The 23,252-nt window shown below is 38.4% G+C and overlaps 1 protein-coding gene and 1 pseudogene across 1 annotated transcript in view; one reads left to right on the top strand and one right to left on the bottom strand.

Moving 5' to 3' along the window:
* Positions 1-4,167: 4,167 nt before the first annotated feature.
* Positions 4,168-23,252, top strand: part of SENP6 (SUMO specific peptidase 6) — a 115,490-nt gene continuing 96,405 nt past the window's right edge. The window contains exon 1 of the mRNA XM_021693054.2: positions 4,168-4,311. Coding sequence (XP_021548729.1) covers positions 4,260-4,311 — 52 coding nt within the window. The 5' untranslated portion in view covers positions 4,168-4,259. The remainder of the gene's footprint in view (positions 4,312-23,252) is intronic.
* On the bottom strand, positions 11,539-12,631 carry LOC123325506 (annotated as a pseudogene).

Genomic DNA, 23,252 nt, shown 5'->3' with positions numbered 1-23,252 from the left:
ATGTATCCATTACAAGTCCTCCTTCTGTCAGTTCCTGGGCTCCTTAAAAGTTGTTTCAATATTGTAATCTTCAAAGCCAGGCCCTAGGTTCACATCTGGATTGCTGATCCTTTTTAGGGTATTTATCATAGATTTCTACCACAATGTTATTTAGGGCAAAGACGTTTTCTGGACTTCTGAGAAGATTGAATTAGATGGTGTCTAAGGAATCCAGGTTCTAGAATTCCATGATTCTGAATTTTCCTTAGCAAAGATTATTTTAAATATGTTGTTTTCATTTGCTCATTCATTCAGGAGATATGTATTAACCTATTGGTGCAAGACTCGATTTAGACAAAAAGTGCATTGAGGATGGAGGATAAAACATGTTCAAAGGCTCTAAAGTAGAAAAGAAGATGAAGCATTTGTGCAACCGAAAGAAATACAAAATGGTTGGAGCTTAACTGAGAGGGTGAAAATGCTATTAAGATGAGGCTCATGAAGTAGTTAGGGAGGGCCCAGTAGATCAAGTAAGGATTTAGGATTTTATCCTAAGAGCAACAGGAAACCTTTGTTTGAATGGTTTAAACAGGAAGGTGCTTTGATGTGATTTTTTTTTTTTTTTAAAGGATCATTGTAGCTTTTGTGTGAGAAATGGATTAGAGGATGGGTACAGAACATGGAATGGCCTGTTTGAAGCTGTTATTACAGTAGTATGGCTGAGAGGTGATTGTGGCTAAGACTAGGGTGGGCTCATTGGAATTGGAAAAAATGTGAATAGATTCAAGACCTATTCAAGGACGTAGATTTAATTTAAAAAGCAAGTCAAGAGTGATTCCTAGGTTTCTAGATTGTGAAACTGGTGGATGGCAACACTTTGTACTGAGCAAGAACCCCAGCAGAGGAATAGCTATGGGGGGGGTCTCATGCTCTTGTATCCTTCCAAAAGATCCTGTAGTTGTCTTAATTCTGTTTTCCTCTGAATTCTGTTTGCACAGGATGATTGTGTAGACTTGCTGATGTTGGTCCTTTGGTCATCGCCATTGACCATTGTGATTGGAGATGGGATGTTTGCATTACTGAGTTTGGAAGAGTAGGTCCAGGGTTTAAACTTGGTAGTGGGTGACCAGACTAAGTGAGTAAAAAGACATTGGAGAAGATAGGGCATTAGAATTAGAATTGTAGGTGGCAGGACCCTGCTTTGTTTTGTTTTTCCTTTTTTCTAAATTTTCTTTAATGGAATAATTACAAAAAATAAAGTAGCTTATTATATCCATTGTAATTACCCATGCATTCAAGCTTAAAACAGTCTAACTTTTCTCCACTTTATCTTTTTATCTTTTATGCCAGAATTAAATTGTTTTTTTAATATGACAAGTTAGCTTACATCTCAATAAAATTTGCTAAATTTAAGCAATAAAGACATGCTAGACTTTTAATAAAAATTGACAATGTAACTCAGAGAATTGATTTTGTAATTAGTCGTATTTCTAATATTCTAAAGCATTCTCAGCAACATCCCTGGGTGTCATTCAAAATGTATGTATAAAGAAGGGCTACTAATTGAGTGTTTGTAAGTATACTAAATATATATTTATATGTATAGTAAATATATCTACATTTCAGGGACATGTTCTCAATCTGAAGTTTTCTAGGCCTGAATACCTAAATAAAGAGATACATGATATCTATCAATTCTTAATTGATAAGGTTCATATATATGGAAGAGGTGATTCCTGAAAATATCTTTAATCTTATACTTGAATATGGGCACTGATCATTTCACATGTAATTGCAGACTCATAGACTAAATTAAACTGAACGGAAAGGAATGTAGAGATTGTTTAATCTAGTGGTTTTCATAATGTGGTCCCCTAATCAGCAGCATCTTGCATCACATGGGAACTTATTAAAAATGCAAATTTTCAGACACACTCCAGACCCACTGAATCAGAAACTCGAGGGGTGGGGTAGAGCAATCTGTTTTAACAATCCTTTCCAAGTGATTTTGATGCCACACTTTTAAAGTTGGAATTATGTGTTCCCATAGAAATTAACTGAAATTCACACACACAAAAAATATAACAATGGACTTTGTCTTAAAGATCCTAAATCAGATTGGTTAAAAGACATCTTTTATAAAACTCCACCTTGTTTCCCATTCCATATGTACATTAGTTTTCTACGGCTGCTGTAATAAAGTAGCACTAACTTAGCAACTTAATAAAAATGTATTATCTTACAGTTCTACAAGGTCAGAGGTCCAACATGTCTCCATAAGCTAAAGTCAAGGTGCTCACTTTGCTTTCTGGAAGCTCTAAGGGAGAATCAGTTTCCTTGCCTTTTTCGGAAGCTGGCTTCCAGAGGCCACCCACAGTTCTTGACTTCTGGCACCTTTTCCCATTTTCAAAGCCACTATGCATGTATTTTTAAATCAGAGATTATCTTTTAAACTGCATTTTGGAGTCTGTACAAATAAGTCCAGTCACCCACATCTGCCTATTATCTACACGCCTCAGTATTATACTGTCACTGGCACAGACTCTATGTCATAGAGCATCACAACTAGATCATTCAATATACTCAAACAACAAAAATAACAGAGTATAATAAATTATATTCATTATATTACTTTTACTAACTCAGGAAAGATTACTCATTTTAAGATACGATTTTAAAGAAGTTTTAAAGGAAAAGATTTTCTGCTTATGCCTTGGCTAACAGGACAATTAAACTAATTAGAACAGTTCATTCCTCAAGATTGCACAGAATCAGTTTTTCTGCATCGTCTTAACAGCTGTTGAATTTTCACTGACACATAGCAGAGATTTTCGTTTTTTAAAGAGGGATAGTGAGGGATTTAAGAAAAATGTTCGCTTAGAGGACTACACACTTAAAGGAATTGAGTTTTGGTGGTGGAACTATGCATAACTTCTTTCCTTTTCTGTATTCCGGCTTTTCATTAAAGAATGTCCTATTTTTTTATAATTTAAAAAAGCCAAAGTAAAGGGAAAAGCAAACGTGATATAATAACCTGCCATTCATTATAAGGCCTGATTTGTAAGGCAGGGAATGGTTTTTAAAGTCTTAGGCACATATGACAGCATTTTTTTTTTACATTGTCATCCAAAATGTACTGTAGAATCTTCCTTGATAAATTATTTTGAAAACTTTTTAAAAAATGAATGAGGACCACAAATCATTTTCTAAACATGTGATTACACTACTTCACTGTAGCTTCCCTCATCAGTTGGCTATGGTTTAAGTTCTAAGGCCTGGTCAAAGAAAGGAACTTTTAACATTTTTTAGGCAATTGTGGAGCCGCAGAAACCAAACTCATCACCGGCCTGGCTTAGAAGCGCTCACACACCAAGTCTGCCATGGGGCCCTCGGCGGTCGAGATTTTGGGCGAAACGTGTCCAGGCCGAGTCCGCGCGGCGCCGGGCCAGCCCTACCGAGAGCCACGGCGGCGGGAGCCCCAAGTCGGTGTCCGGTGCGGCGCTGCAGACAGCTCTGCCTGCGAGCGGAGCCCGGGCTCCTGAGGGGGAGCGGCGCTGGGGGCGGCGGCGTCGGGGTGGGGGCGGGAGCCGGGCGGCAGCTCCAGCGCCCGTGGGGGAGGAGCGGCAGCGGCGGCGGCGGCTGGAGCTGCTGTGGCGACGGACGCGAGGCGGTGGCAGAGGAGACCCACCCCTGTCCACATGGACAGTCGCAGAGGCCTCCGCTGATGCATACACGCCTGGGCGGGGTGGGCGGACGGCCGTAGCGGCGGCGGCGGTGGCTGCAGAGGGAGCGAAGGGCCTGGGGGCGCCTGACGGTCGCGAAGACCTCGCCGCCCCGGCGCGGCGGCTGCGGCCATTTTACGGCCCGGGACGAAGGGAGGTGTGTTTGTGTGCTCGCCTTCAGCCTTTTTTCCTGGGGCCCGCGGCTGGGGACAGCGTCTCAGGCGGCCTGGGTAGGCGGTGGATGGGGAGTCGTGGGCCGAGAGGAACCGGGCCCGGGAAGCGCCGTCGCCGTCGTCGCCGCTCGCGTTCCCCCGGAGGGGCCTGAGGAGAAGCCCAGGCCGCGGGCCTCGCCACCCGCCAGCCCGCGGATAGGCCCGGGAGCGCCTGGCCTGCTTTTGTGTAGGCCCATTGGACGTGGGAGCGCCGCCCCCCTGACGGCCGAGTTCTAGGCCCGCAACCCTGCGGCGGCTACCCTCCTGCGGCGCGGCCCCTCATCCCGGCGAGCGCGGCGGTGGTGTGGGCCATGGATTAAGAAGGAGGCGGCGTGGGAGGAGGAAGATGGCGGCTGGCAAGAGCGGCGGCAGCGCTGGGGAGATTACTTTTCTGGAAGGTACATCTATTTCTGCCCTTGCAGGGGGTGGGGTGGGGAAAAATCAGGAAAGTGTGCCCCCCCCGGTCTCCGGATATTCAGTTATTCGCATTGGGTGGGTTTGGGGGGGTGGGGGTGGCAGAGGCACTGGGGGGCGGGGGCTGCTGGGGCGATGGCGGGGAGGGAATGTGTTGCGAGCGCGCTGGGTTCGAGTCCGCCGGTGCGGGGGGCTTGGCCTGGGCAGACGTAGCCGAGAGGGCGCGGGTGGATCCAGATGCGAGCTGGAGTTGGTGGGTGTCCTTTGAGAGTGCACGGGTTAAGTCTTAGACATTTAAAAATATTTTGGTGGTGGCCTAAGGATGAGAGCAGATTGCATTCAGATTCTGTTTGGTGTTCATGGAAAGTTTCAGATTGCTAAAGTCGGGTGAAATTGGGGGGCAGTCTAGGGAGGGGAGAAGTAGTTTCTCTTGGGTATGTTTTATATACGCCCTCTGCTCTTTCTGTTTCGCAGGGCTTCAGGCTTCCTTTTGCCACCAGTTTTCAGATTAGGTCTGGCCATGTCAGATGGTCTTACGAAATGTGTTTTGCTAAAGATATTTTATAAAATAATTTATCTGAAAGTAGAGAAGGAGATTCACAATGTCAATTTGGGGACGATCACCAAAGCTAGTAGACAAAGTTTGGGTGGTTCCATTTTTATTCACTTGTGAGGGAAAGTTAAACATTTGCTGTAGGTGGACTAAGTAAGTCGTAAGAAAAGCTGTATGTTATTGTAGGGAATGGTGGTAATGGGTAACAGTGTTGGTTCTTTGCCCATATAAATAAGGACCCCCCAAATACGGGTAAATTCGTTGTGGTTGTGGACCAGGAACTTGACTGTTCACATTGCTTAATTTGACTATGGGTTCAGTGTTTACACCGAATTAAATATAAATCGAGTTTATAAATATGTTTAGAAAAATGAGTGTACTGTGCAGTGATTGTTAAAAAGGATTAGCCACTCTGGATAATTTCACAAAGATGATTTTCATATACAGTATAAGCAATACTTTTTAAAAATAATTAATTAGAAACATTTCTGGATTAAGAAAGTGTATCTTAACTGTGGTACAGGTATTCCATAAGAGGGTGTAGAGGGATAGGTATTGCCTTGCTTACGGTTTTATTAACAGCACCTGGAGCAGTGCCTGGACCACAGTAGGGCCTCAGTATTACTCTAATGAACGAATTGGGCCTAACAGAGGTGGATAGGGAAATAAAGCTCAATTTTCTTAATTCTTCCTTGAGTATAGATAGCAAAGCAAAAAAAAAGAAAAAAAAAATCTTAAAGGTGATGAGAGATTTATATGAGATTCCTAGTAAGAAGATGTGGAAAGTTTCTAAGTTTTTCTGGGTTCATTTCATATTACCCCCATTCTACTTCCATTCTTGTTTGGCCAGAATAGATAACCTATCAGAGACTGAGAGTGGTGCAGCTTGTGTTACAGGTGGTGCTGTGCTGTTATTTTTTATTTTGATATTGGAACCTCCAAAGATGGCTTGCTGATGCTTACTTAGTACATTCAGTATGCAGATGATTGTATTTTTGTACTGCAGTAAGTTTTGGACTTCTAAGGCTTCTGATTTAGTTTAAATTCTGACTAGATGAACATAGGGAGGATGGAAAGAGCATAAATAAAGCCAACAAATACAGGGCTGATTGTGAATTTCAAACTGTTGTTTTTAGTTGAAACTAACCTAAGGGTCTAGGAATGTACAGTTACAATAAATTTGAGTTTCACCATGTCTCCTTTAGCATTCTCATAAAGAAACAAATGGTAACTTGTTAGAATATGAGCATAAGGGAAAGTAAGGATTTCAGTTTCTCGTATCTGATTTTTATATATTATATGGAATCTTTCTAAATAAATTGATGCTAGTATTTTTTGTGTTTAATTCTTTTCTTTACACTTTTAATAATAAAATAAAATACCCCACTGTAAGTTGCCATACGTTTTATACTACCATATTTATGTGTTTTCAAAATATTTCCCCATAGGGCTTAGGATTTAATTTTTAAACATCAATAGAGTATACTTTCCTTACTCTCTCGTAGACTTATTGAAAAACTGAAGTAGGTTTTCATTTACTCATCAGGTATTTATAGCCACCTATTCTGTGCTAGGCACTGTACAAACACATGGTATTCCCTTATACTGTTTTATTTTTCATAATAGCATTTATCATTTGATAAATTTGTTTTTCAGTCCTACTAAAATATAAACTCCATGAAAACAATGACTTTGTCTTTTCACCATCATATTTCTTGCACTGGAAACAATTTGTTGTTAATGAAATAAACAAGATGATAGCTGTATGATAAAGACTGGAAGAAATACACAGAGCAATAAAGGAGTGGAAAAGCCATTTTACATGGTATTAAAATCAGGAAAGGCCCTCCTGAGGAGGTGATACCTTAGTTAAGGTAAAACCTTAACTATGAGATACTTCAGAGTACGGCAGAGAGGATGATGCTTGTAAAGTCCGAGATGATACATGGTTCCATTTGTGAAACAAAAAGGAGGTCATTATGGCTGAAATGTAGCAAGCAAAGGAGAGAGTGATAAGAAAGAGAGGCAGCAGACCTATTATGCAAGGTGATGAATTTTTATTTTATTCTAAGAAGTGGGAAGTCATTGAAGAGTTTGGGGCCAAGGGGTGTCATATGTTTTATCTTTTTAAAAATCACTTTGTTCTGTGTACAGTGAATCAGAGAAGAGGAATAGTAAAAGCAGGGACATGAATTAGAATATTGGAGTACTCTAAAATAGAGGGGTTAAAATAGATAGATAAAAAGTACCAGGAGGTAAAAACTTCCGTCATAAAATAATCTTGGAGGTGAAAAGTACAGCATAGTCAGTAGTCAATATAGTCTGTAATACTGTAATAATGTTATATGGTAACAGATGGTGACTACACTTATAGTAGTGAACATTGAGTGGTGTACAGAATTGTTAAATCAGTGTGTTGTACACCTGAAACTAATATAATATTGTATGTTAACTGTACTTCAGTAAAACCATCAGAGGGGCTTGGATTAGATTGGTAGCAGTGGAGATTGGGGAAGAGTGGATAGACTGAAGGTATGTTTGGATGTAGAGCTTACAGGACTTCTTGATGGATTGTATTTTGAGGATCAGAGTATGAGAGTAATCATAGATGGCTCCTAGAGTTTTGGTTGGAGGTGTTGGGGGGTAATTCCATTTACTGAAATGGAGTAGACTGGTAGAGGAATGAGAAGTTTATAGCTCTGCTTTGGTCAAATTAAGTTTGAGATGCCTGTTTGTCATCCATGTTCTAAATTGTGTTTTATTATAACTAAGTAAAATGTTAATTCTATTTCCTTTTCTGACTTCATTAGGGAAAAGCAGACCTACTGGCTACTATTGTACTTAATTTTTTTAGTGTAGTATCTCACTGAAATTATATGAATTTAATTACGCCACAACTTACATTGGACTTTCTTTTCTCTGTTTCTTTCTCTTCTGTACATGTAAGGTTGTCTTATACCCCTTTTCTACATGTGATAATATCTTGGCAGGTTTTTCTTTTCTTTTCCTTCATTCATTCAACAGGTATTTATTGAGCAACTGCAGTGTTGTAGGTAGTGTGAGAGGCACAGTGATGAAGGGGGAAAAGAAACAGTTTCTCCATGGGTGATGAGAGTCAGTGATCAAATAATCACACTTGTAAATGTAAAATTACAACTCTCGGGCACAACAAAAGGAATTATTTATAATAACAAGAATTTGATCTAATTAGGACACCTTGAAAGGTGAGTAGGAGAAGGAAAGGTGGAAAGGCAGAGTTTTCCAGGCAGAGGGAATAAAATAGAGAGAGTATGACATGTTTAAGGAACTAAAAGGAGGACAGTGTGATGCTGGTTAAGAGAATGGTATGAGATGAAACTGGAGGTAGCGTTATCAGATTTGTTCCCCCAAAAGGTCATTGGCTACCACATGGAAAAGGATGCTTTGGAGAAGAGCAAAAATTATCAGCAAGATCAGTTAGGGCAAAGGTGATAGTAACTGGCTTGTTCTTGTAACTTTTTTTTTTTTCATAATTCCCCCCCTTTTTTCTCCTCTGTGGAACCTCTAACAAATCTACTTCCTCTCTCATTTGTTCCTTCTTTTTTATACTGCATTTATATCTAACTTTCTTTCCCTTTGCCTTTTTTTTTTTTTCCTACCAACTAATTGCCTCACCAGTATTTTCTTCCATTTTTTTTTTGGTCTTCCCTTTTGTATGTATGTGTATATGTATACATACATGTGTATACGTATGTAACTACTTTGTTTTCTTTTTCATTTTGGGTCCAGCTCCCTTTTGGACTTTGTCCACTAGCTTGAAAAGCCTGATGCTGAACTATGGCACTGTTGCCCTCTATACCAGCAAAATCTATCAAGTATCCAAATGAAAAGTGTTTTCTATTTCCCCTTAGCCATACTTTTATTATACATATAACTATAATAACCCAGTTTGTTAGTTTTACTGGGGATTGTAAATACTTCATAGGATTTCTTGAACTAAAGCACAATTTCTTCTAATGATTGGCATTCCATGAATATGAGCAAGGTCTTTAAGTTTCCACCTGCTAAGTGGAACACACCACAAAGTTCTCCATTTATCCCTGCTCCTTCTTTTGATAGCACTACTTTTAGAAACTGCATCACACTATCATTCCTTATTTACTCCTTACTTAAGTATGTTTATTTCCTGGTTTCATCCCAGTTGAATTGATTTCATGTACTCATATGGAACAGTAGAGTAGAACATCACTTAGAATGGCATTTTCATTAGAAATGCAATGAGAGCATGAACTCAGAAGCCAGAATGCCGGTATTCAACATTTAGCTCTGCCACTTACTAGTTGTGTGATCTTGGATAGATTTCTTAACCTCTTTGTGTTTTCATTATCTGTGAACCAAGGATAGTAATTGTAATTACCGCATAAAGTTGCCATAAACATTAAATGTATTAATATATGTTTAATTCTTAGAACAATTCCAGGCATATAGTCCCAAGCACTGTGTGTTAGTTGGTAATATATTGATTTTCTTAGTAGGCAGAGAAGAGAAAAAGAACTTCCTTTTCTTGCTTTCCTTCTCTTTCATATTGGCTTCACTTTCATTTGAATTCATTTTATTGTTTTTCTTTCACTTAACGACCTTCTTTTTCTAGGTATTAGCTGATTGTTGTGGGGTTTTTTAGATTTTTTTACATTTTATTATCTTTTAAGTAATCTCTACACCCAATGTGAGGCTTGAACTCACAGTCCGGAGATCAAGAATTGTGTGCTCTACGATTAAGCCGGCTATTTGATTATTCTTGATAGTATGGTTGACTGGTGTAGTCAGAGAGGCAAGAGGGAATAAAATTATATAGTCCACATATCTACACTTCCATAAATTGATTGTTTCTGTTGGCATTACTAAACTATGTTGCGTATTTGAGGAAATCAAGAGTTGTAGAGGGGTTATGTGACCTAGAAGAAGTCGGTGGGAAAATCAGAAATAGAGCTTGGGATCTGACATATAGCCTTAACTTCCTTCAGCATTTCCTTCCTTCTTTCCTCTTTCCCTCCCTTCTTTAACCCTTTTCTTCACCAATTCTTCCTTTTACCTACTTTCCTTTTGAGAGAGGGGCTGGACAGGAGAAGGAAAAATAATAGGGAATTAGGGGGAATTACCAGTTATTGATGAAGCAGCACTTTAAGATGGCAAAAGCAGAAGTCACAGATCTCTTAAGGCCCAGCTTCAGAAATTACCCAGTCACTTTTGCCATATCTGTTGGCAGAAAGGTCACAGAATCAACCCAAATTCAAGGGAGGGGAAGTGGACCACCATTCAGTGGGAACGCAAATAATTTGTAGTCCTCTTTAATCTACACAGCCACCTTTCCTCTCCCATTTACCTGGTATTTTTTTTCTTTTAAGATTTTATTTTATTTATTTGTCAGAGAGAGAGAGAGGAGAGCACAAGCAGGGGGAGTGGCAGAGGGGGAAGCAGGCTCCCTGCTGAGCAAGGAGCCCGATGCGGGACTCGATCCCAGGACCCTGGAATCATGACCTTTGCCTAAGAAGGCAGGCGCTCAACCAACTGAGCCACCCAGGAGTCCCTGGTATTTTTTTTTTTTTAATTCTTTCAACAAAGTCGTAGTATTTCCTAAACTTGAAAAATGACGGTTCTTAGAAGATCCAAAAGTTTCTGATATCTGGGCAATTTGGTAAGCTACAGAAAGAACAATGTTGGCCACACAATTTGTAATTTGTTTCACAGATAAAAATAGCAACATAAGCAGCCATTGGTTTGACACTTCTTTGATAAGGGACTGATTGAAGAATTTCTGAATCCAGGTAAGCATAAGTAAGAAGAAAAGAGGAAGAATGTGAGAAACTCTTCTTTCCTTTTTTCTTTCATTCAGTGCTGTCTGGGTTATGGGAGTTGTTACTGTAATCTTTCTCTTTTTCATTACCTAAACTCTTAGGAAACATGGTCACACTATAATATTAAAAATTAAACTATCTCAATACAAAGCACAACAGTTAATATACAAAGTCAAAGACACACTATTAATGGTCACAATTACAACCCACCTAAGTTGTATATATTGCTTAGAATAATGCAGCATGGATGGTGATCTGTTATTGTGAACTGCAAATTACGGTCACCAACATCAGCTTAAAAAACAAAGGCAGCAAGTACGGAAGGTAGGTAAGCTATGCAGTATTGATTTGACACTAAGAATGGTGTTGCTTCAGCCTCTACTTTTTGGTTTATCTTAGGTTTTGTACTTTACAGAATTTTCTGCATCCAACACCCAAAATTAGGACCTCTTGTCTCCTGAGGATAGACGTTCAGTGCTAAAATTGGGACAATCCTAGGCAAATGGGGACATTTAGACACTTTGCCTAAGTCCAAGTTAACAATTGCCTTGAAGCCATCTGAAGTTACAGGCTTGATTAGTAATACAATAAACCATATTCTGCTCTTGCCTTTGGAGGGTGTTTTTGTTTTTTGTTTTTTTGCTATTTCAAATACATGTCATGCTTGGTTTTTAATATGGTTGGGTTCCTCCCCCCCCCCAACATTAACTACATTATAATCTTTGAAATAGAGCAGGGAGAAAACAGTATTTGTGTCCAGTAAATAGTAAATTCACTTTTTCATTTTTTGCAAAGATTGAAGCCATTTTTCAGGACATAAAGAGCTAGAAATTCCTTGAGACTTTTTGTAGACTATGAAGTAACCTTGTTGTCCTTCCTCACTCAAAAATCTGCAAACTTCCTACCCCACAACTTCCTATGTATGAATCTGCCACTAAATCTTGAAAACATGGTGAAGATACTACCTTGACTCTGCCTCCATGGAAATAGTATCTTCTCTGCCTCAATAACTCCTATGGCCATTGTTTGGATGAAGTGGGATTCCAAATGTTTTGGCATTTAATCCTTTCTTCACCCTAGGTTGGTCTCCATTCTCTATTATCATCATAGGACATTTATCAAAGAATGATTTAGTTTTGTCATAATAGCAGTTACGTCTGAGAATATCAGCATTTCCTTCACAGTTTGAGTACCAACTCCTGAGTCTCCTTTGTCTTCACCGTTTATAAACTTTATCTGTTTCTAAAATTTACCTTCTAATTTATTACTGTGAAACTTGTTTCCTTGTGGAATTCTGCATTTCATGTTCAGAATTAAAAATGTCATTGGTCCACCTCCCTGGATACTGCCACCTTCTCTTACTCTGATGATCTCGCCTTTCTTTGGAGCAGAAGAAACAATCTGACGATCATTTCTGAGTTGTGCGTTTCCTGGTTTTGGAATTTTGTGTACATCAGGCTTGAGATAACTGAATTTTTAGAATTGTGTTTTCTGTGTAAAGATAGAACCAACTGCATTACTTTGGATAAGATACCACCACTTGATATTTCTGTTCTATAGAAGATCAAGGAGCTTCCAGAAACACCAACAGCACCAAACAGCTGCCTGATAATGACCTTGGACAAAACTAAATGTATGCTGGCATCCTGCCAAAAGGTCCATAGAAACCCACTGAATGGAATGAAGAAGTAGGTAGATAAACCGAGAGAACACTGAACAGTAGCTGGATCCTGAGGCAAAGAATATGTGGTTTTGGTGGCTCCCAGAGAAGTTTAATTTCATATCACTCCCAAGAATATAATATCTTCTGACTTCATCTTGAGATAGTATTGGATAATCTATTGGTCTATCTTCTGTGCCAAAGTACAAAGGTTTTATAGAGAAAATCACCTCAGCTGGGTGATTTTTCTGCTTCATATAGCATCTGTGGGAATTATTCAGTGGTAGTTTGGCTGATCTGGAGGTTCCAAGATGGCTTCATTCAAATGTCTGACTCTGGTGGGTATGGAAAGGTAGGCCCTTGTCTCTCCATGTAGTGTAAAGGCCTCTTCACATGGTCTCTTCAGCAGGTACTCAGACTTGTAACATGGTGGGTCAGAGCTCCAAGAGACAGCCTTGGAGAATCCTGACAGGTTCTTGGGAAAGACTGGGGCTATACTGCTATAGAGCCACCTGAGATTGCTTTAATTGAGATTTTTCTGACATTTGCATTTAATTCCTCTTTATGTCTTTTTATTATTTTATTATGTCTTTTATTATTATTACTTTTATATTTCTAAGTTGCAGAAGTTCTGTCACAGTGATTGTTTTAAAAAATTTATCCCATTTTTCATTATTTTTCTTAAAGATTTTATTTGAGAGAGAGAGAGAGCGTGTGCGAGCGAGTGCATGTGCCATGAGCTGGGGGAGGGGCAGAGAAAGCAGAACCCTACTAATGCAGGACTCGGTCCCAGGACTCCAGGATCATGACCTGAGCTGAAGGCAGACCCTTAACCAACTAAGACACCCAGGCTCCCCTCCAATTTTTCGTTATTGTAAAACCTTACAGTGATAGTTTAAAAATTATTAGGAAATACTTCCTAGGAATAGTATAGCAAAAACTCATGTTCTACTTACTAGCCTAAAGAAAACATTACCAGTACAGTTGAAGCTGGGGTGATCCCTCTCTTTTTTGCATCCTCTACCTGTAGGAGTAACTACTGTCCTTGATTTGGTAGTTTTCTCATGCAGTTCTTTGTACTTTACTCTTTTCTTTCTTTCTTTTTTTTTTTAAGATTTGTTTATTTATTGTAGAGAGAGTGCATGCGTGAGTGGGGGGAGAGGCTGAGGGAGAGGGAAAGAGAATCTCAAGCACATTCCAGGCTGAGTGTGGAGCCTGATGTGGGGCTTGATCTCACGACCCTGAAATCATGACTTGAGCCAAAATCAGGAATCAGACACTTAACTGACTGAGCCACCCAGGCACCCCATGTACTTTACTCTTTATGTATCTCTAAACTGTGTGTGTGTAAATTATTTCGCATATCTTACAACATTTTATGAATCACACTCTGTATTTTTCTGCAACCAGAAATTTTTCATTCTTTTTTTTTTAGATTTTATTTATTTATTTGACAGAGAGACACACAGTGAGAGAGGGAACACAAGCAGGGGAGTGGGAGAGAGAGCGAAGCAGGGAGCCCTATGTGGGGCTCAATCTCAGGACCCTGGGCTCATGACCCGAGCCGAAGGCAGACGCTTAACGACTGAGCCACCAAGGCACCCCAGAAATTTTTCGTTCTTACAGCATTGTTTGAGAGATTAATATAATGAGACTAGTTCTAGTACTTTGATTTTCATTGCCATTTAGGATTTCGTAGTATGAGTATAGTACAGTTTATACATTCCTCTGTGGAAATTTAGGTTGTATCCACCTTTTTACTGTTACATACATTGCTACTATGAATACCGTCATATGTTTCATATTGCTACTATGAAATTTTTTAAAAGTACTTTTCCTTGTGCACATGTGTGTGTTTCTCTAGGGCAGAGGTCAGCAAACTTTTTCTGTAAAAGGCCAGATAGTAAATATTTTACACTTTGCAGTCTAAGCACACTCCCTGTTGCAATTATTCAGTGCTGTTATTTTAGCAAGAAGGCAGTCATAGATGAGATATAAGCAAATGAGTATGGCTCTGTGCCAGTAAAACTTGACGGACACTGAAATTCGAATTTTGTATAATTTTCATGTGTTATGAAACATGATTTTTCCCCCAACCATTTAAAAATGTTAAAGCCATTCTTAGCTCATGGGCCTCATAAAAACAGGCAGGAGGCCAGATTTGGCAGGGCCATACTTTGCTGACACCTGATCTAATGTAGCCGTTAGCAATGGAATTATTAGGTCATGTGCAATTTCAGCTTCATGTAGATATTGTCAAATTGATCTCCAAAGTGTTTTAACTAACACTTTTTAAGTTTTCCAGTTTAGGGGTGCCTGAGTGGCTCAGTTAAGCATCTGCCTTTGGCTCAGGTCATGATCCCAGAGTCCTGGGATCGAGCCCCATGTCTGGGCTCCCTGCTCAGCAGAGGGTTCTGCTTCTCCCTCTCCAGCTCCCCCCTGCTTGTGTTCCCTCTCTCACTGTCTCTCTGTTAAATAAATAAATGGAATCTTTAAAAAAAAAAAATATTGAGTGCCAACCTCGAGTTAATCCCTATTCTTTGAGCTTGGTGCACATAAGTAAACAAAATACCCTCTAAGTTTATTTTTGTGCTTTGGGGGTTTTTATGTGTGTGTTTCTGTTCTTAATTGCTCATTCATATTTTCTGCCTATTTTGCTTTTCTTTTGGAATGTTGGGGTTCATTATATACTCTGGCTAGTAAATTGGATTGGTTGAGTTATATGAATTGAGCATATATCTTATGAAATTATTACTTTTTTTTAATGAATGGAATAATTTTATGAACAGAATTTTTTAATGTACTGTAGTCATTCATTGTTTTTTCCCCAATGACTTGTGCTTTTTGTGATGTAAGACATCCTTTGGTCTTATTTGTCCTTTGTATTATAACTTCTTTGTTTTATTAATTGCTGTTCTTTAGTTTTTATGACAGCAGCAGTGCCAGTCAGGTATACATGTTGGGTTAACAGAATTTGGAAATCTATTTGTAGTATATATATTATGTTTCCTTTACATTAAAAAAATATTTTAAAGACTTTATTAAATATTTGTAAATCATATATTATAAGGGATTAATATCCAAAATATACAAAGAACTTCTATAACTCATTACCAAAACCCTCCAAATAATCCAATTAAAAATGGACAAAGGAGGGGCATCTGGATGGCTCAGTTGGTTAATCATCCAACTCTTGATCTCAGCTCAGGTCTTGATCTCAGGGTTGTGAGTTCAGGCACCATTAAAAAAAGAAAGAAAGAAAATGGACAATGTACTTGAATAGACATTTTTCCAAAGAAGACATACAGATGGCGAATAGGTACATGAAAAGGTGCTCAACTATCACTCAACATTCCACTTACAGGAATATATCTGAAGGAAACAGTGTCGGGGGAGGTGGGTAAAGGTTAAATAGGTGGTGGGGATTAAGGAATGTACTTGTGATTTGGGCACCTGGGTGGCTCAGTCGTTAAGCGTCTGCCTTCGGCTTAGGTCATGATCCCGGGGTCCTGGGATCAAGCCCCACATCGGGATCCCTGCTAGGCAGGAAGCCTGCTTCTCCCTCTCCCACTCCCCCTGCTTGTGTTCCCTCTCTCACTGTGTCTCTCTCTGTCAAATAAATAAAATCTTAAAAAAAAAAAAAAATGGAATGTACTTGTGATGAGCACGGGGTGTTCTATGGAAGTGTGGAATCACTATATTATACACATGAAACTAATATTACATTGTATGTAAAAACTTAAAAAAGTAAAACACTATGTCAAAGAGTTGTACCCTCATGTTCATAGTAGCATTATTTATAATAGCCAAGACATGGAAAAAACCTAAGTATCCATTGACAAATGAATGGATAAAGAAGTTGTGGTGTACATATATTCAACGGAATATTATTCAGCCATAAAAAATAAGGAAATCTGCAATTTGTGACAACATACGTGACCTTCAGAGCATTATGCTAAGTGAGATAAGTCAGAAAGACTAATAGTGTACGATCTCACTTATCTGTGGAATCTAGAAAAAACAGATCAGATTTGTGATTATCTGAGGCAAGGAATGAGATGAGGGGTAGAGGACTTGGAGAAGGTGGTCAGAAGGTACAAACTTCCTGTAGGGGGGATTTAATGTACAAAATGATGACCATAGTTAACATTCCTGTGTGGTATTTTTTAATAGTTGTTGAGAGTAAATCATGACAGGAAAAAGTTCTCATGAGTTTTTATGTGATCAGCTGTCATCACAAGGAAAGGAACTTTTGATTCTGTATCTGTATGAGGTGATGGATGTTAACTGAACTTACTGTGGTAATCGTTTCACAATACATGTAAATCAAGTCACTATGCTGCACACCTTGAATTTACAGTGGTATATGCCAATATATCTCAAGGAAACTGGAAAAAACAGACTTTTTTCCTAATCATGCAAAATATTTATTTTTTTAAAGTCTTTTTTAAGGGCAGTTTTAGGTTCACAGCAAAGTTGAGAGGAAAATACAAAGATTTTCCATGTATAGTGGAAATGCATACTACTTCTGCTTCCACACATGCATAGCCTCCACATCTATCAACATCTCCCAACAGAGTGGTATATTTATTACAGTTGGTAAGCCTATGTTGACATAGGGGCACCTGGCTGGCTCAGGTGGAAGAGTGTGGGACTCTTCATTTTGGGGTTGTGAGTTTTAGCCCCATGTTCAGTGTAGAGATTACTTAAATAAACCTACATTGACACATCATAATCACCCAAAGTTCATATTTACAATATGATTCACTTCTCTTGTTTTAGAGTCTGTGGGTTTGGACAAATGTGTAATGACTTGTATCCATCATCATAATACCATATGGAGTATTTTCAGTGCCATAAAATTCTGCGCTCCACCTATTCATCCTTCAAACTTGCCTCCCCAACACATTCTTGGCAACTACATCTTTTTACTGTCCCCATAGTTTTGCCTTTTCCAGAATGTCATATAGTTGAAATCATATAGTGTGTAGCTTTTTCATATTTGTTTCTTTCAGTTCGTATTATGCATATAAGTTTCCTCCATGTCTTTCATGGCTTGATAGCTAATTCCTTCTTAGGGAAATAATATTCCATTGTCTGGATGCACATAATTATCCATTCACCTACTGAAGGACATCTTGGTTGCTTCCAAGTTTTGGCAGTTATGATAAAGCTGCTATAAACATTTGTGTGCAGATTTCAGTGTGGAGGTAAGTTTTTAACTCCTTAAATACCAAGGAGTGCAGTTGCTGTATTACCATACATACTACAATATGTGTAGTTTTGCAAGAAACCACGAAACTGTACCATTTTGTATTCTCAGCAGCAGTGAGTGAGAATTCTTATTTTTCCACATCCTCACTAGCAAGGAAACTGGAAAAAACAAACTTTTTTCCTAACCATGCGAAATATTTATTTTGTACATTTTGGTGTTGTCAGTGTTCCAGAGTTTAGCTAGGTGTGAAGTATCTCATTGTTTTAATTTGCATATCCTTGATGACCTATGATGTGGAGCATCTTTTCATATGCTTATTTGCCATCTTTATATCTTTGGTGAGGTGTCTGTTAAGGTGTTTGGCCCCTTTTTTAAAAATTGAGGAATATTTGACACATAGTAGTAAATTAGTTTCAGCTGTGCAACATTGTGATTCCACAAGTCTATACATCATGCTCACCACAAGTGTAGCTACTATGGGTTACCATACAATGCTATTATGATACTTTGACTATATTCCCTATGTTGTGCCTTTTAAGATTTATTTATTTGAGAGAGAGAAAGAGGGCATGTGCACATGAGTGGGGGAAGGGGCAGAGGGAGAGGGACAGAGCCAAGCCAACTCCACTGGATCTCAAGACTCAGATCAGGACCTGAGCCGAAACCAAGAGTCAGATGCTTAACCTGCTTCACCCAGGCACCCCTATGGGGTGTCTTGTCTCTGTGACTTACTCATTCCATAATAGGAAGCCTGTATCTCCTACTCCCCTTCACCCGTTTTGCCTCTCTCTTTTTACCCATTTTTTAATCAAGTTTTTCTTATTATTGACTTTTTTTTTAAAGATTTTATTTATTTGAGAGAAAGCGAGAGCGAGAGAGCATGTGCGGGTGAGGGGCAGAGGGAGAAGTGGACCCCGCTGAGCAGGGAGCCCGACACGATCCTGGGGCTTCCAGGATCATGACCTGAGCCGAAGGCAGATGCTTAACCAACTGAGCCACCCAGGTGCCCCCTTACTGACTTTTAAGAGTTCCTTGCATATTTTGGATACAGTCCTTTATCAGATACATCTTCTGCAAATATTTTCTCCCAGTCTGTGGATTGTCTTTTAATTTTCTTGACATTATCTTTTTCAGAGCAGAAGTTTTTGTTTTGGTTTTTTTTTTTAAGTTTAACTGATATTGTGATTCTACTTTTATTTATTTAAATTTTACTTAGTTAACATACAGTGCAATATTGGTTTCTGGAGTAGAATTCAGTGATTCTCACTTACATACAAGACCCAGTGCTCATCACAAGTTCCTCCCTAATACCCTTCACCCACCTCCCTCTATCAGCCCTCAGTTTGTTCTTTAAGAGTCTCTTGTTATGGTTTATTTCCCTTTCTCCCTTACCCCCCTTCCCATGTGTTCATCTGAATACTTTCTTAAATTCCACACATGGTATTTGTTTTTCTCTGACGGACTTATTTCACTTAGCATAATACACTCCAGCTCCATCCACGTCATTGCAAATGGCAAGATTGCATTCTTTTTGATGGCTGAGCTATATTCCATCATATATATACACCACATCTTCTTTGTCCATTCATCAATCAATGGACATTTGGGCTCTCTCCATAGTTTGGCTATTGTTGATAATGCTGCTATAAACATTGGGGTTATCTACCCCTTTGAATTTGTGTTTTTATATCCTTTGGGTAAATAACCTAGTAGTGCAGTTGCTGGGTTGTAGAGTGGTTTTATTTTTAACTTCTTGAGAAACCTCCATACTGTTCTTGAGTGGCTGCACCAGTTTGTATTCCCACCAACACTGTAAGAGGGTTCCCCCAGAAATTCTTAATTTTAATGAAGTCTAGTTCATCAGTTCTTTCATGGATTGTGCCTTGGGTGTTATATCTAAAGTCATTGTCATACCCAGGGTTATCTAGGTTTTCTCCTATGTTATCTTGTAAGAGTTTTATAGTTTTGCATTTTACATTTAGGTGTATGATCAATTTTTTTTTTTTTAAGATTTTATTTATTTATTTGAGAGAAAGAATGAGATAGAGAGCATGAGAGGGGGGAGGGTCAGAGGGAGAAGCAGACTCCCTGCTGAGCAGGGAGCCCGATGCGGGACTCGGTCCCGGGACTCCAGGATCATGACCTGAGCCAAAGGCAGTTAACCAACTGAGCCAACCAGGCGCCCTAGGTGTATGATCAATTTTGAATTAATTTTTTTGAGGGATGTAAGGTTTGTGTCTAGAGTCATTTTTTTTTTGCATGTGGATGTCCAGTTTGTTCCAGCACCATTTTTTGAAAAGACTAATTTTGTTCCATTGTATTGCCTTTGCTACTTTGTCAAAGATCCAGTTATATTATGTTCATGTGGCTCTGTTCTGGGCTATTTTTTCCCACTGATTTTTCTTTTCTTCTGCCAACACCATACTGATTTGATTATCGTAGTTTTATAGTAAGACTCAAAGTTGGGTGGTGTCAGTCCTCCAGATTTGTTCTTCGTAAATACTGTGTTGGCTATTCTGGGTCTTTGGCCTTTGTACATAAACTTTAGAATCTGTTTCTTACCAGCTACAAAATAACTTGCTGAGATTTTGATTGCGATTGCATTGAATCTACAAATAATGTTGGGAAGAATTGGTAACTTGACAGTACTGAGTTGTGCTATCCATGATATTATTTAGTTCTATTTGATTTCATTTATCAGAGTTTCTCTAGTTTCCCTCATGTAGATCTTGCACATATTTTATTAGCTTTATAGCTAAGTATTATGTTATGGGGTATGCTAATGTAAGTGATATTGTGTTTTTAATTTCAAATCCCACTTTTTCATTATTGGTGTATTGGAAAGCAATTGAACTTTTGTTATCAACCTTGTATCCTGCAGACTTAACTATAATTGCTTATTAGTTGTAGAAGGTTTTTTTGATTAACTATTTTGGATTTTCTATGTAAGTGATCATATCATCTGTGAGCAAAGACAGTTTTATTTCTTCCTTTCGAATCTGTATCCCTCTTATGTCCTTCTTCTGTTCTTCTGAATTAGCTAGAATTCCCAGTGCAGCGTTGGAAAGGAATAAGAGGGTCATTTTCCCCTTGTACCTGATCTTAGTGGAAGAGCTTTGATTTCTCACCATTATGTATGATGTTAGCTGTAGATTTTTGTAGATAGTCTTTATTAAGTTTAGGGAGTTCCCCAGGATTCCTAGTTTACTGAGTTTTTTTTTTTTTTTTTATCATGAATAAGAGTTAAATTTTATCAAGTGCTTTTTCTGCCTCTATTGATAGGATTGTGTGACTTTTCTTTTTTAGCTTATTCATTGACTTAATTGATTCCATAAATTGCTTTTTGAATGTTTTGCAAAGCTGGGACAAATTCCATTTGGTTATGGTGTATAATTCTTCTTAAACATTGTTGGATTCAATTTGTTAATATTTTGCATCTGTGTTCATGAGAGATTATTGTTTGTAGTTTTCTTATAATTGTCTGGTTTGATAATTAGGGTAATGTTGGTCTCATAGAATACTTCTATCGTTTGAAATAGATTATAGGGAATTGATACAATTTCTTGTATTTGATACAAGATAGAATTCACCAGTGAATCCATCTGGGCTTGGTGCTTTCTGGTTTGGAAAGTAATTAATTACTGATGCAATTTCTTTAGTAGATAGAGGCCTATTGAGATTGTCTCTTTTTTTGTGAGTTTTGGCAGCTTGTATCTTTCAAGGAAGTGGTCCATTTCCTCTAGGTTATCAAATTTGGACGTGGAGTTGTTAATAGTATTCCTTTATTCTTTTAACATCCATGGGATCTGTAGTGGTGCTTCTTTTTTCATTTTTGGTACTAGTAATTTGTGTCCTTCTTTTTTTAGGTAGCCTGGCTTGAGGCTTATTGATTTTTATCAGTCTTCAAAGAATCAGTCTTTGGTTTTGTTGGCTTTTCTCTGTCGATTCCCTATTCAATTTCATTGATTTCTGTTCCAGGTTGTATTATCTCTTTTTTTCTGCTTATTTTGGATTTGAATTGGTCTTTTTCTGGTTTCCTAAGATAGAAGCTTAGATGATATATTTTAGATCACAATCCTGCGATCAAGACCCAAGCTGAGATCAAGATTCAGATCTTAACTGACTGAGCCACCCAGCTGCCCGTAGATCTTTTATGCATACATTTAATGCTATAAATTTCCCTGTATGTAGTGTTTCCACTATATTTCACAAATTTGGTAAGTTGTGCTTTCATTTTCATTTAGTTCAAAATATTTTTAAATTTATTGTGAGATTTTTTCTTTGACCCATTTGTTTTTTTTAGAGTTGTGTTATTTAATCTTCCATGTATTTTGGGATTTTCCAATTATTGATTTCTAGCTTATCTTTCTTTTATAGAATTCTAGTTTAATCTTATTGTGATCTGAGAGCAGACGTTGTGTGATTTGTTTCTATAAATTTGTTAAAGTGTTTTATGGCCCAGAATGTAGTCTTTGTGATTGTTCCATGTGAGCTTTTTTCTGTTGTTGGATGAAGTGGTCTGTAGATGTCAGTAATCTCCAGTTGATTGATGGTATTATTGAGGTCATCTGTGCTCTCAACTGATTTTCTGCGTCCTGGAACAGTCCATGTCTAATACAGGAATGTTATAGTTTCCAACTGTGATAATGGACTCATCTATTTCTTCTTGCATTTCTCTTAGTTTTTGCCTCACATAGCTTAACACTGTTGCTAATTGTACACCTGGTAGGGATGGTTGTGTCTTCTTTGAGAATTGACTGTTAACATAATGTAATGCCCTTCTTTATCTCTAATAACTTCCCTTGCTTTGACATCTGCTTTGTCTGAAAATACAGCTACTCCTGCTTTCTTTTGATTTATTGTTAGCGTGGTATATTTTTCTCCATCTTTTACTTTTAATCTATATGTGTCTATTTAGTGTCTGTTTAAAATATGTTTCTTGTAGGTGGCATATGTTTGGATTTTGTTGTTTGATCCACTTTGAGAGCCTCTGTCTTTTGATTGGTGCATCTAAACCATTGATGTTCAGAGTGATTATTGGTAGAGTTGGATTAATGTCTACAATGTCTGTGTTTTCTGTTTGTTGCAAAGTGTTTTTGTTCTGTAATTTATAATTTTCAGATGTTAACTCTTGCTTTTGGAATAAACTCTACTTGATTATAATGTATTACTCTTTACATATTACTGGATTTGATTTGCTAATTTTTTTTTTTTAAGATTTTATTTATTTATTTGACAGAGAGACAGCGAGAGGGAACACAAGCAGGGAGAGTGGGAGTGGGAGAAGCAGGCTTCCTGCTGAGCAGGAAGCCTGATGCGGGACTCGATCCCAGTACCCTGGGATCATGACCTGAGCCAAAGGCAGACGCTTAAAGACTGAGCCACCCAGGCGCCCCGCTAATATTTTATATAGGGTTTTATATCTGTCTCCATGAGAGAGTGGAATTTTCCTTCCTTGAATGTCATAGTCAGGTTTGGAATTAGGTATTCTCACTTTGCAAAATGAACTGTAGGATGTTTCTTTTTCTTTTATGTTCTGGGAGAATAAATTTGTTGCTATTTCTTAGAAGATTGAAAGAATTTACTAGAGGGGTGCCTGGCTGGCTCAGTTGTTAGAGCGTGTGATTCTTGATCTTGGGGTCATGATTTTAAGTCCCATGTTG

The sequence above is a fragment of the Neomonachus schauinslandi genome, chromosome 8 (genome assembly GCF_002201575.2).
Source record: "Neomonachus schauinslandi chromosome 8, ASM220157v2, whole genome shotgun sequence".
In the NCBI taxonomy this organism is placed as follows: domain Eukaryota; kingdom Metazoa; phylum Chordata; class Mammalia; order Carnivora; family Phocidae; genus Neomonachus; species Neomonachus schauinslandi.
Note: the sequence above shows the minus strand (reverse complement) of the source record. Positions and strands in the feature narration are given on the sequence as shown.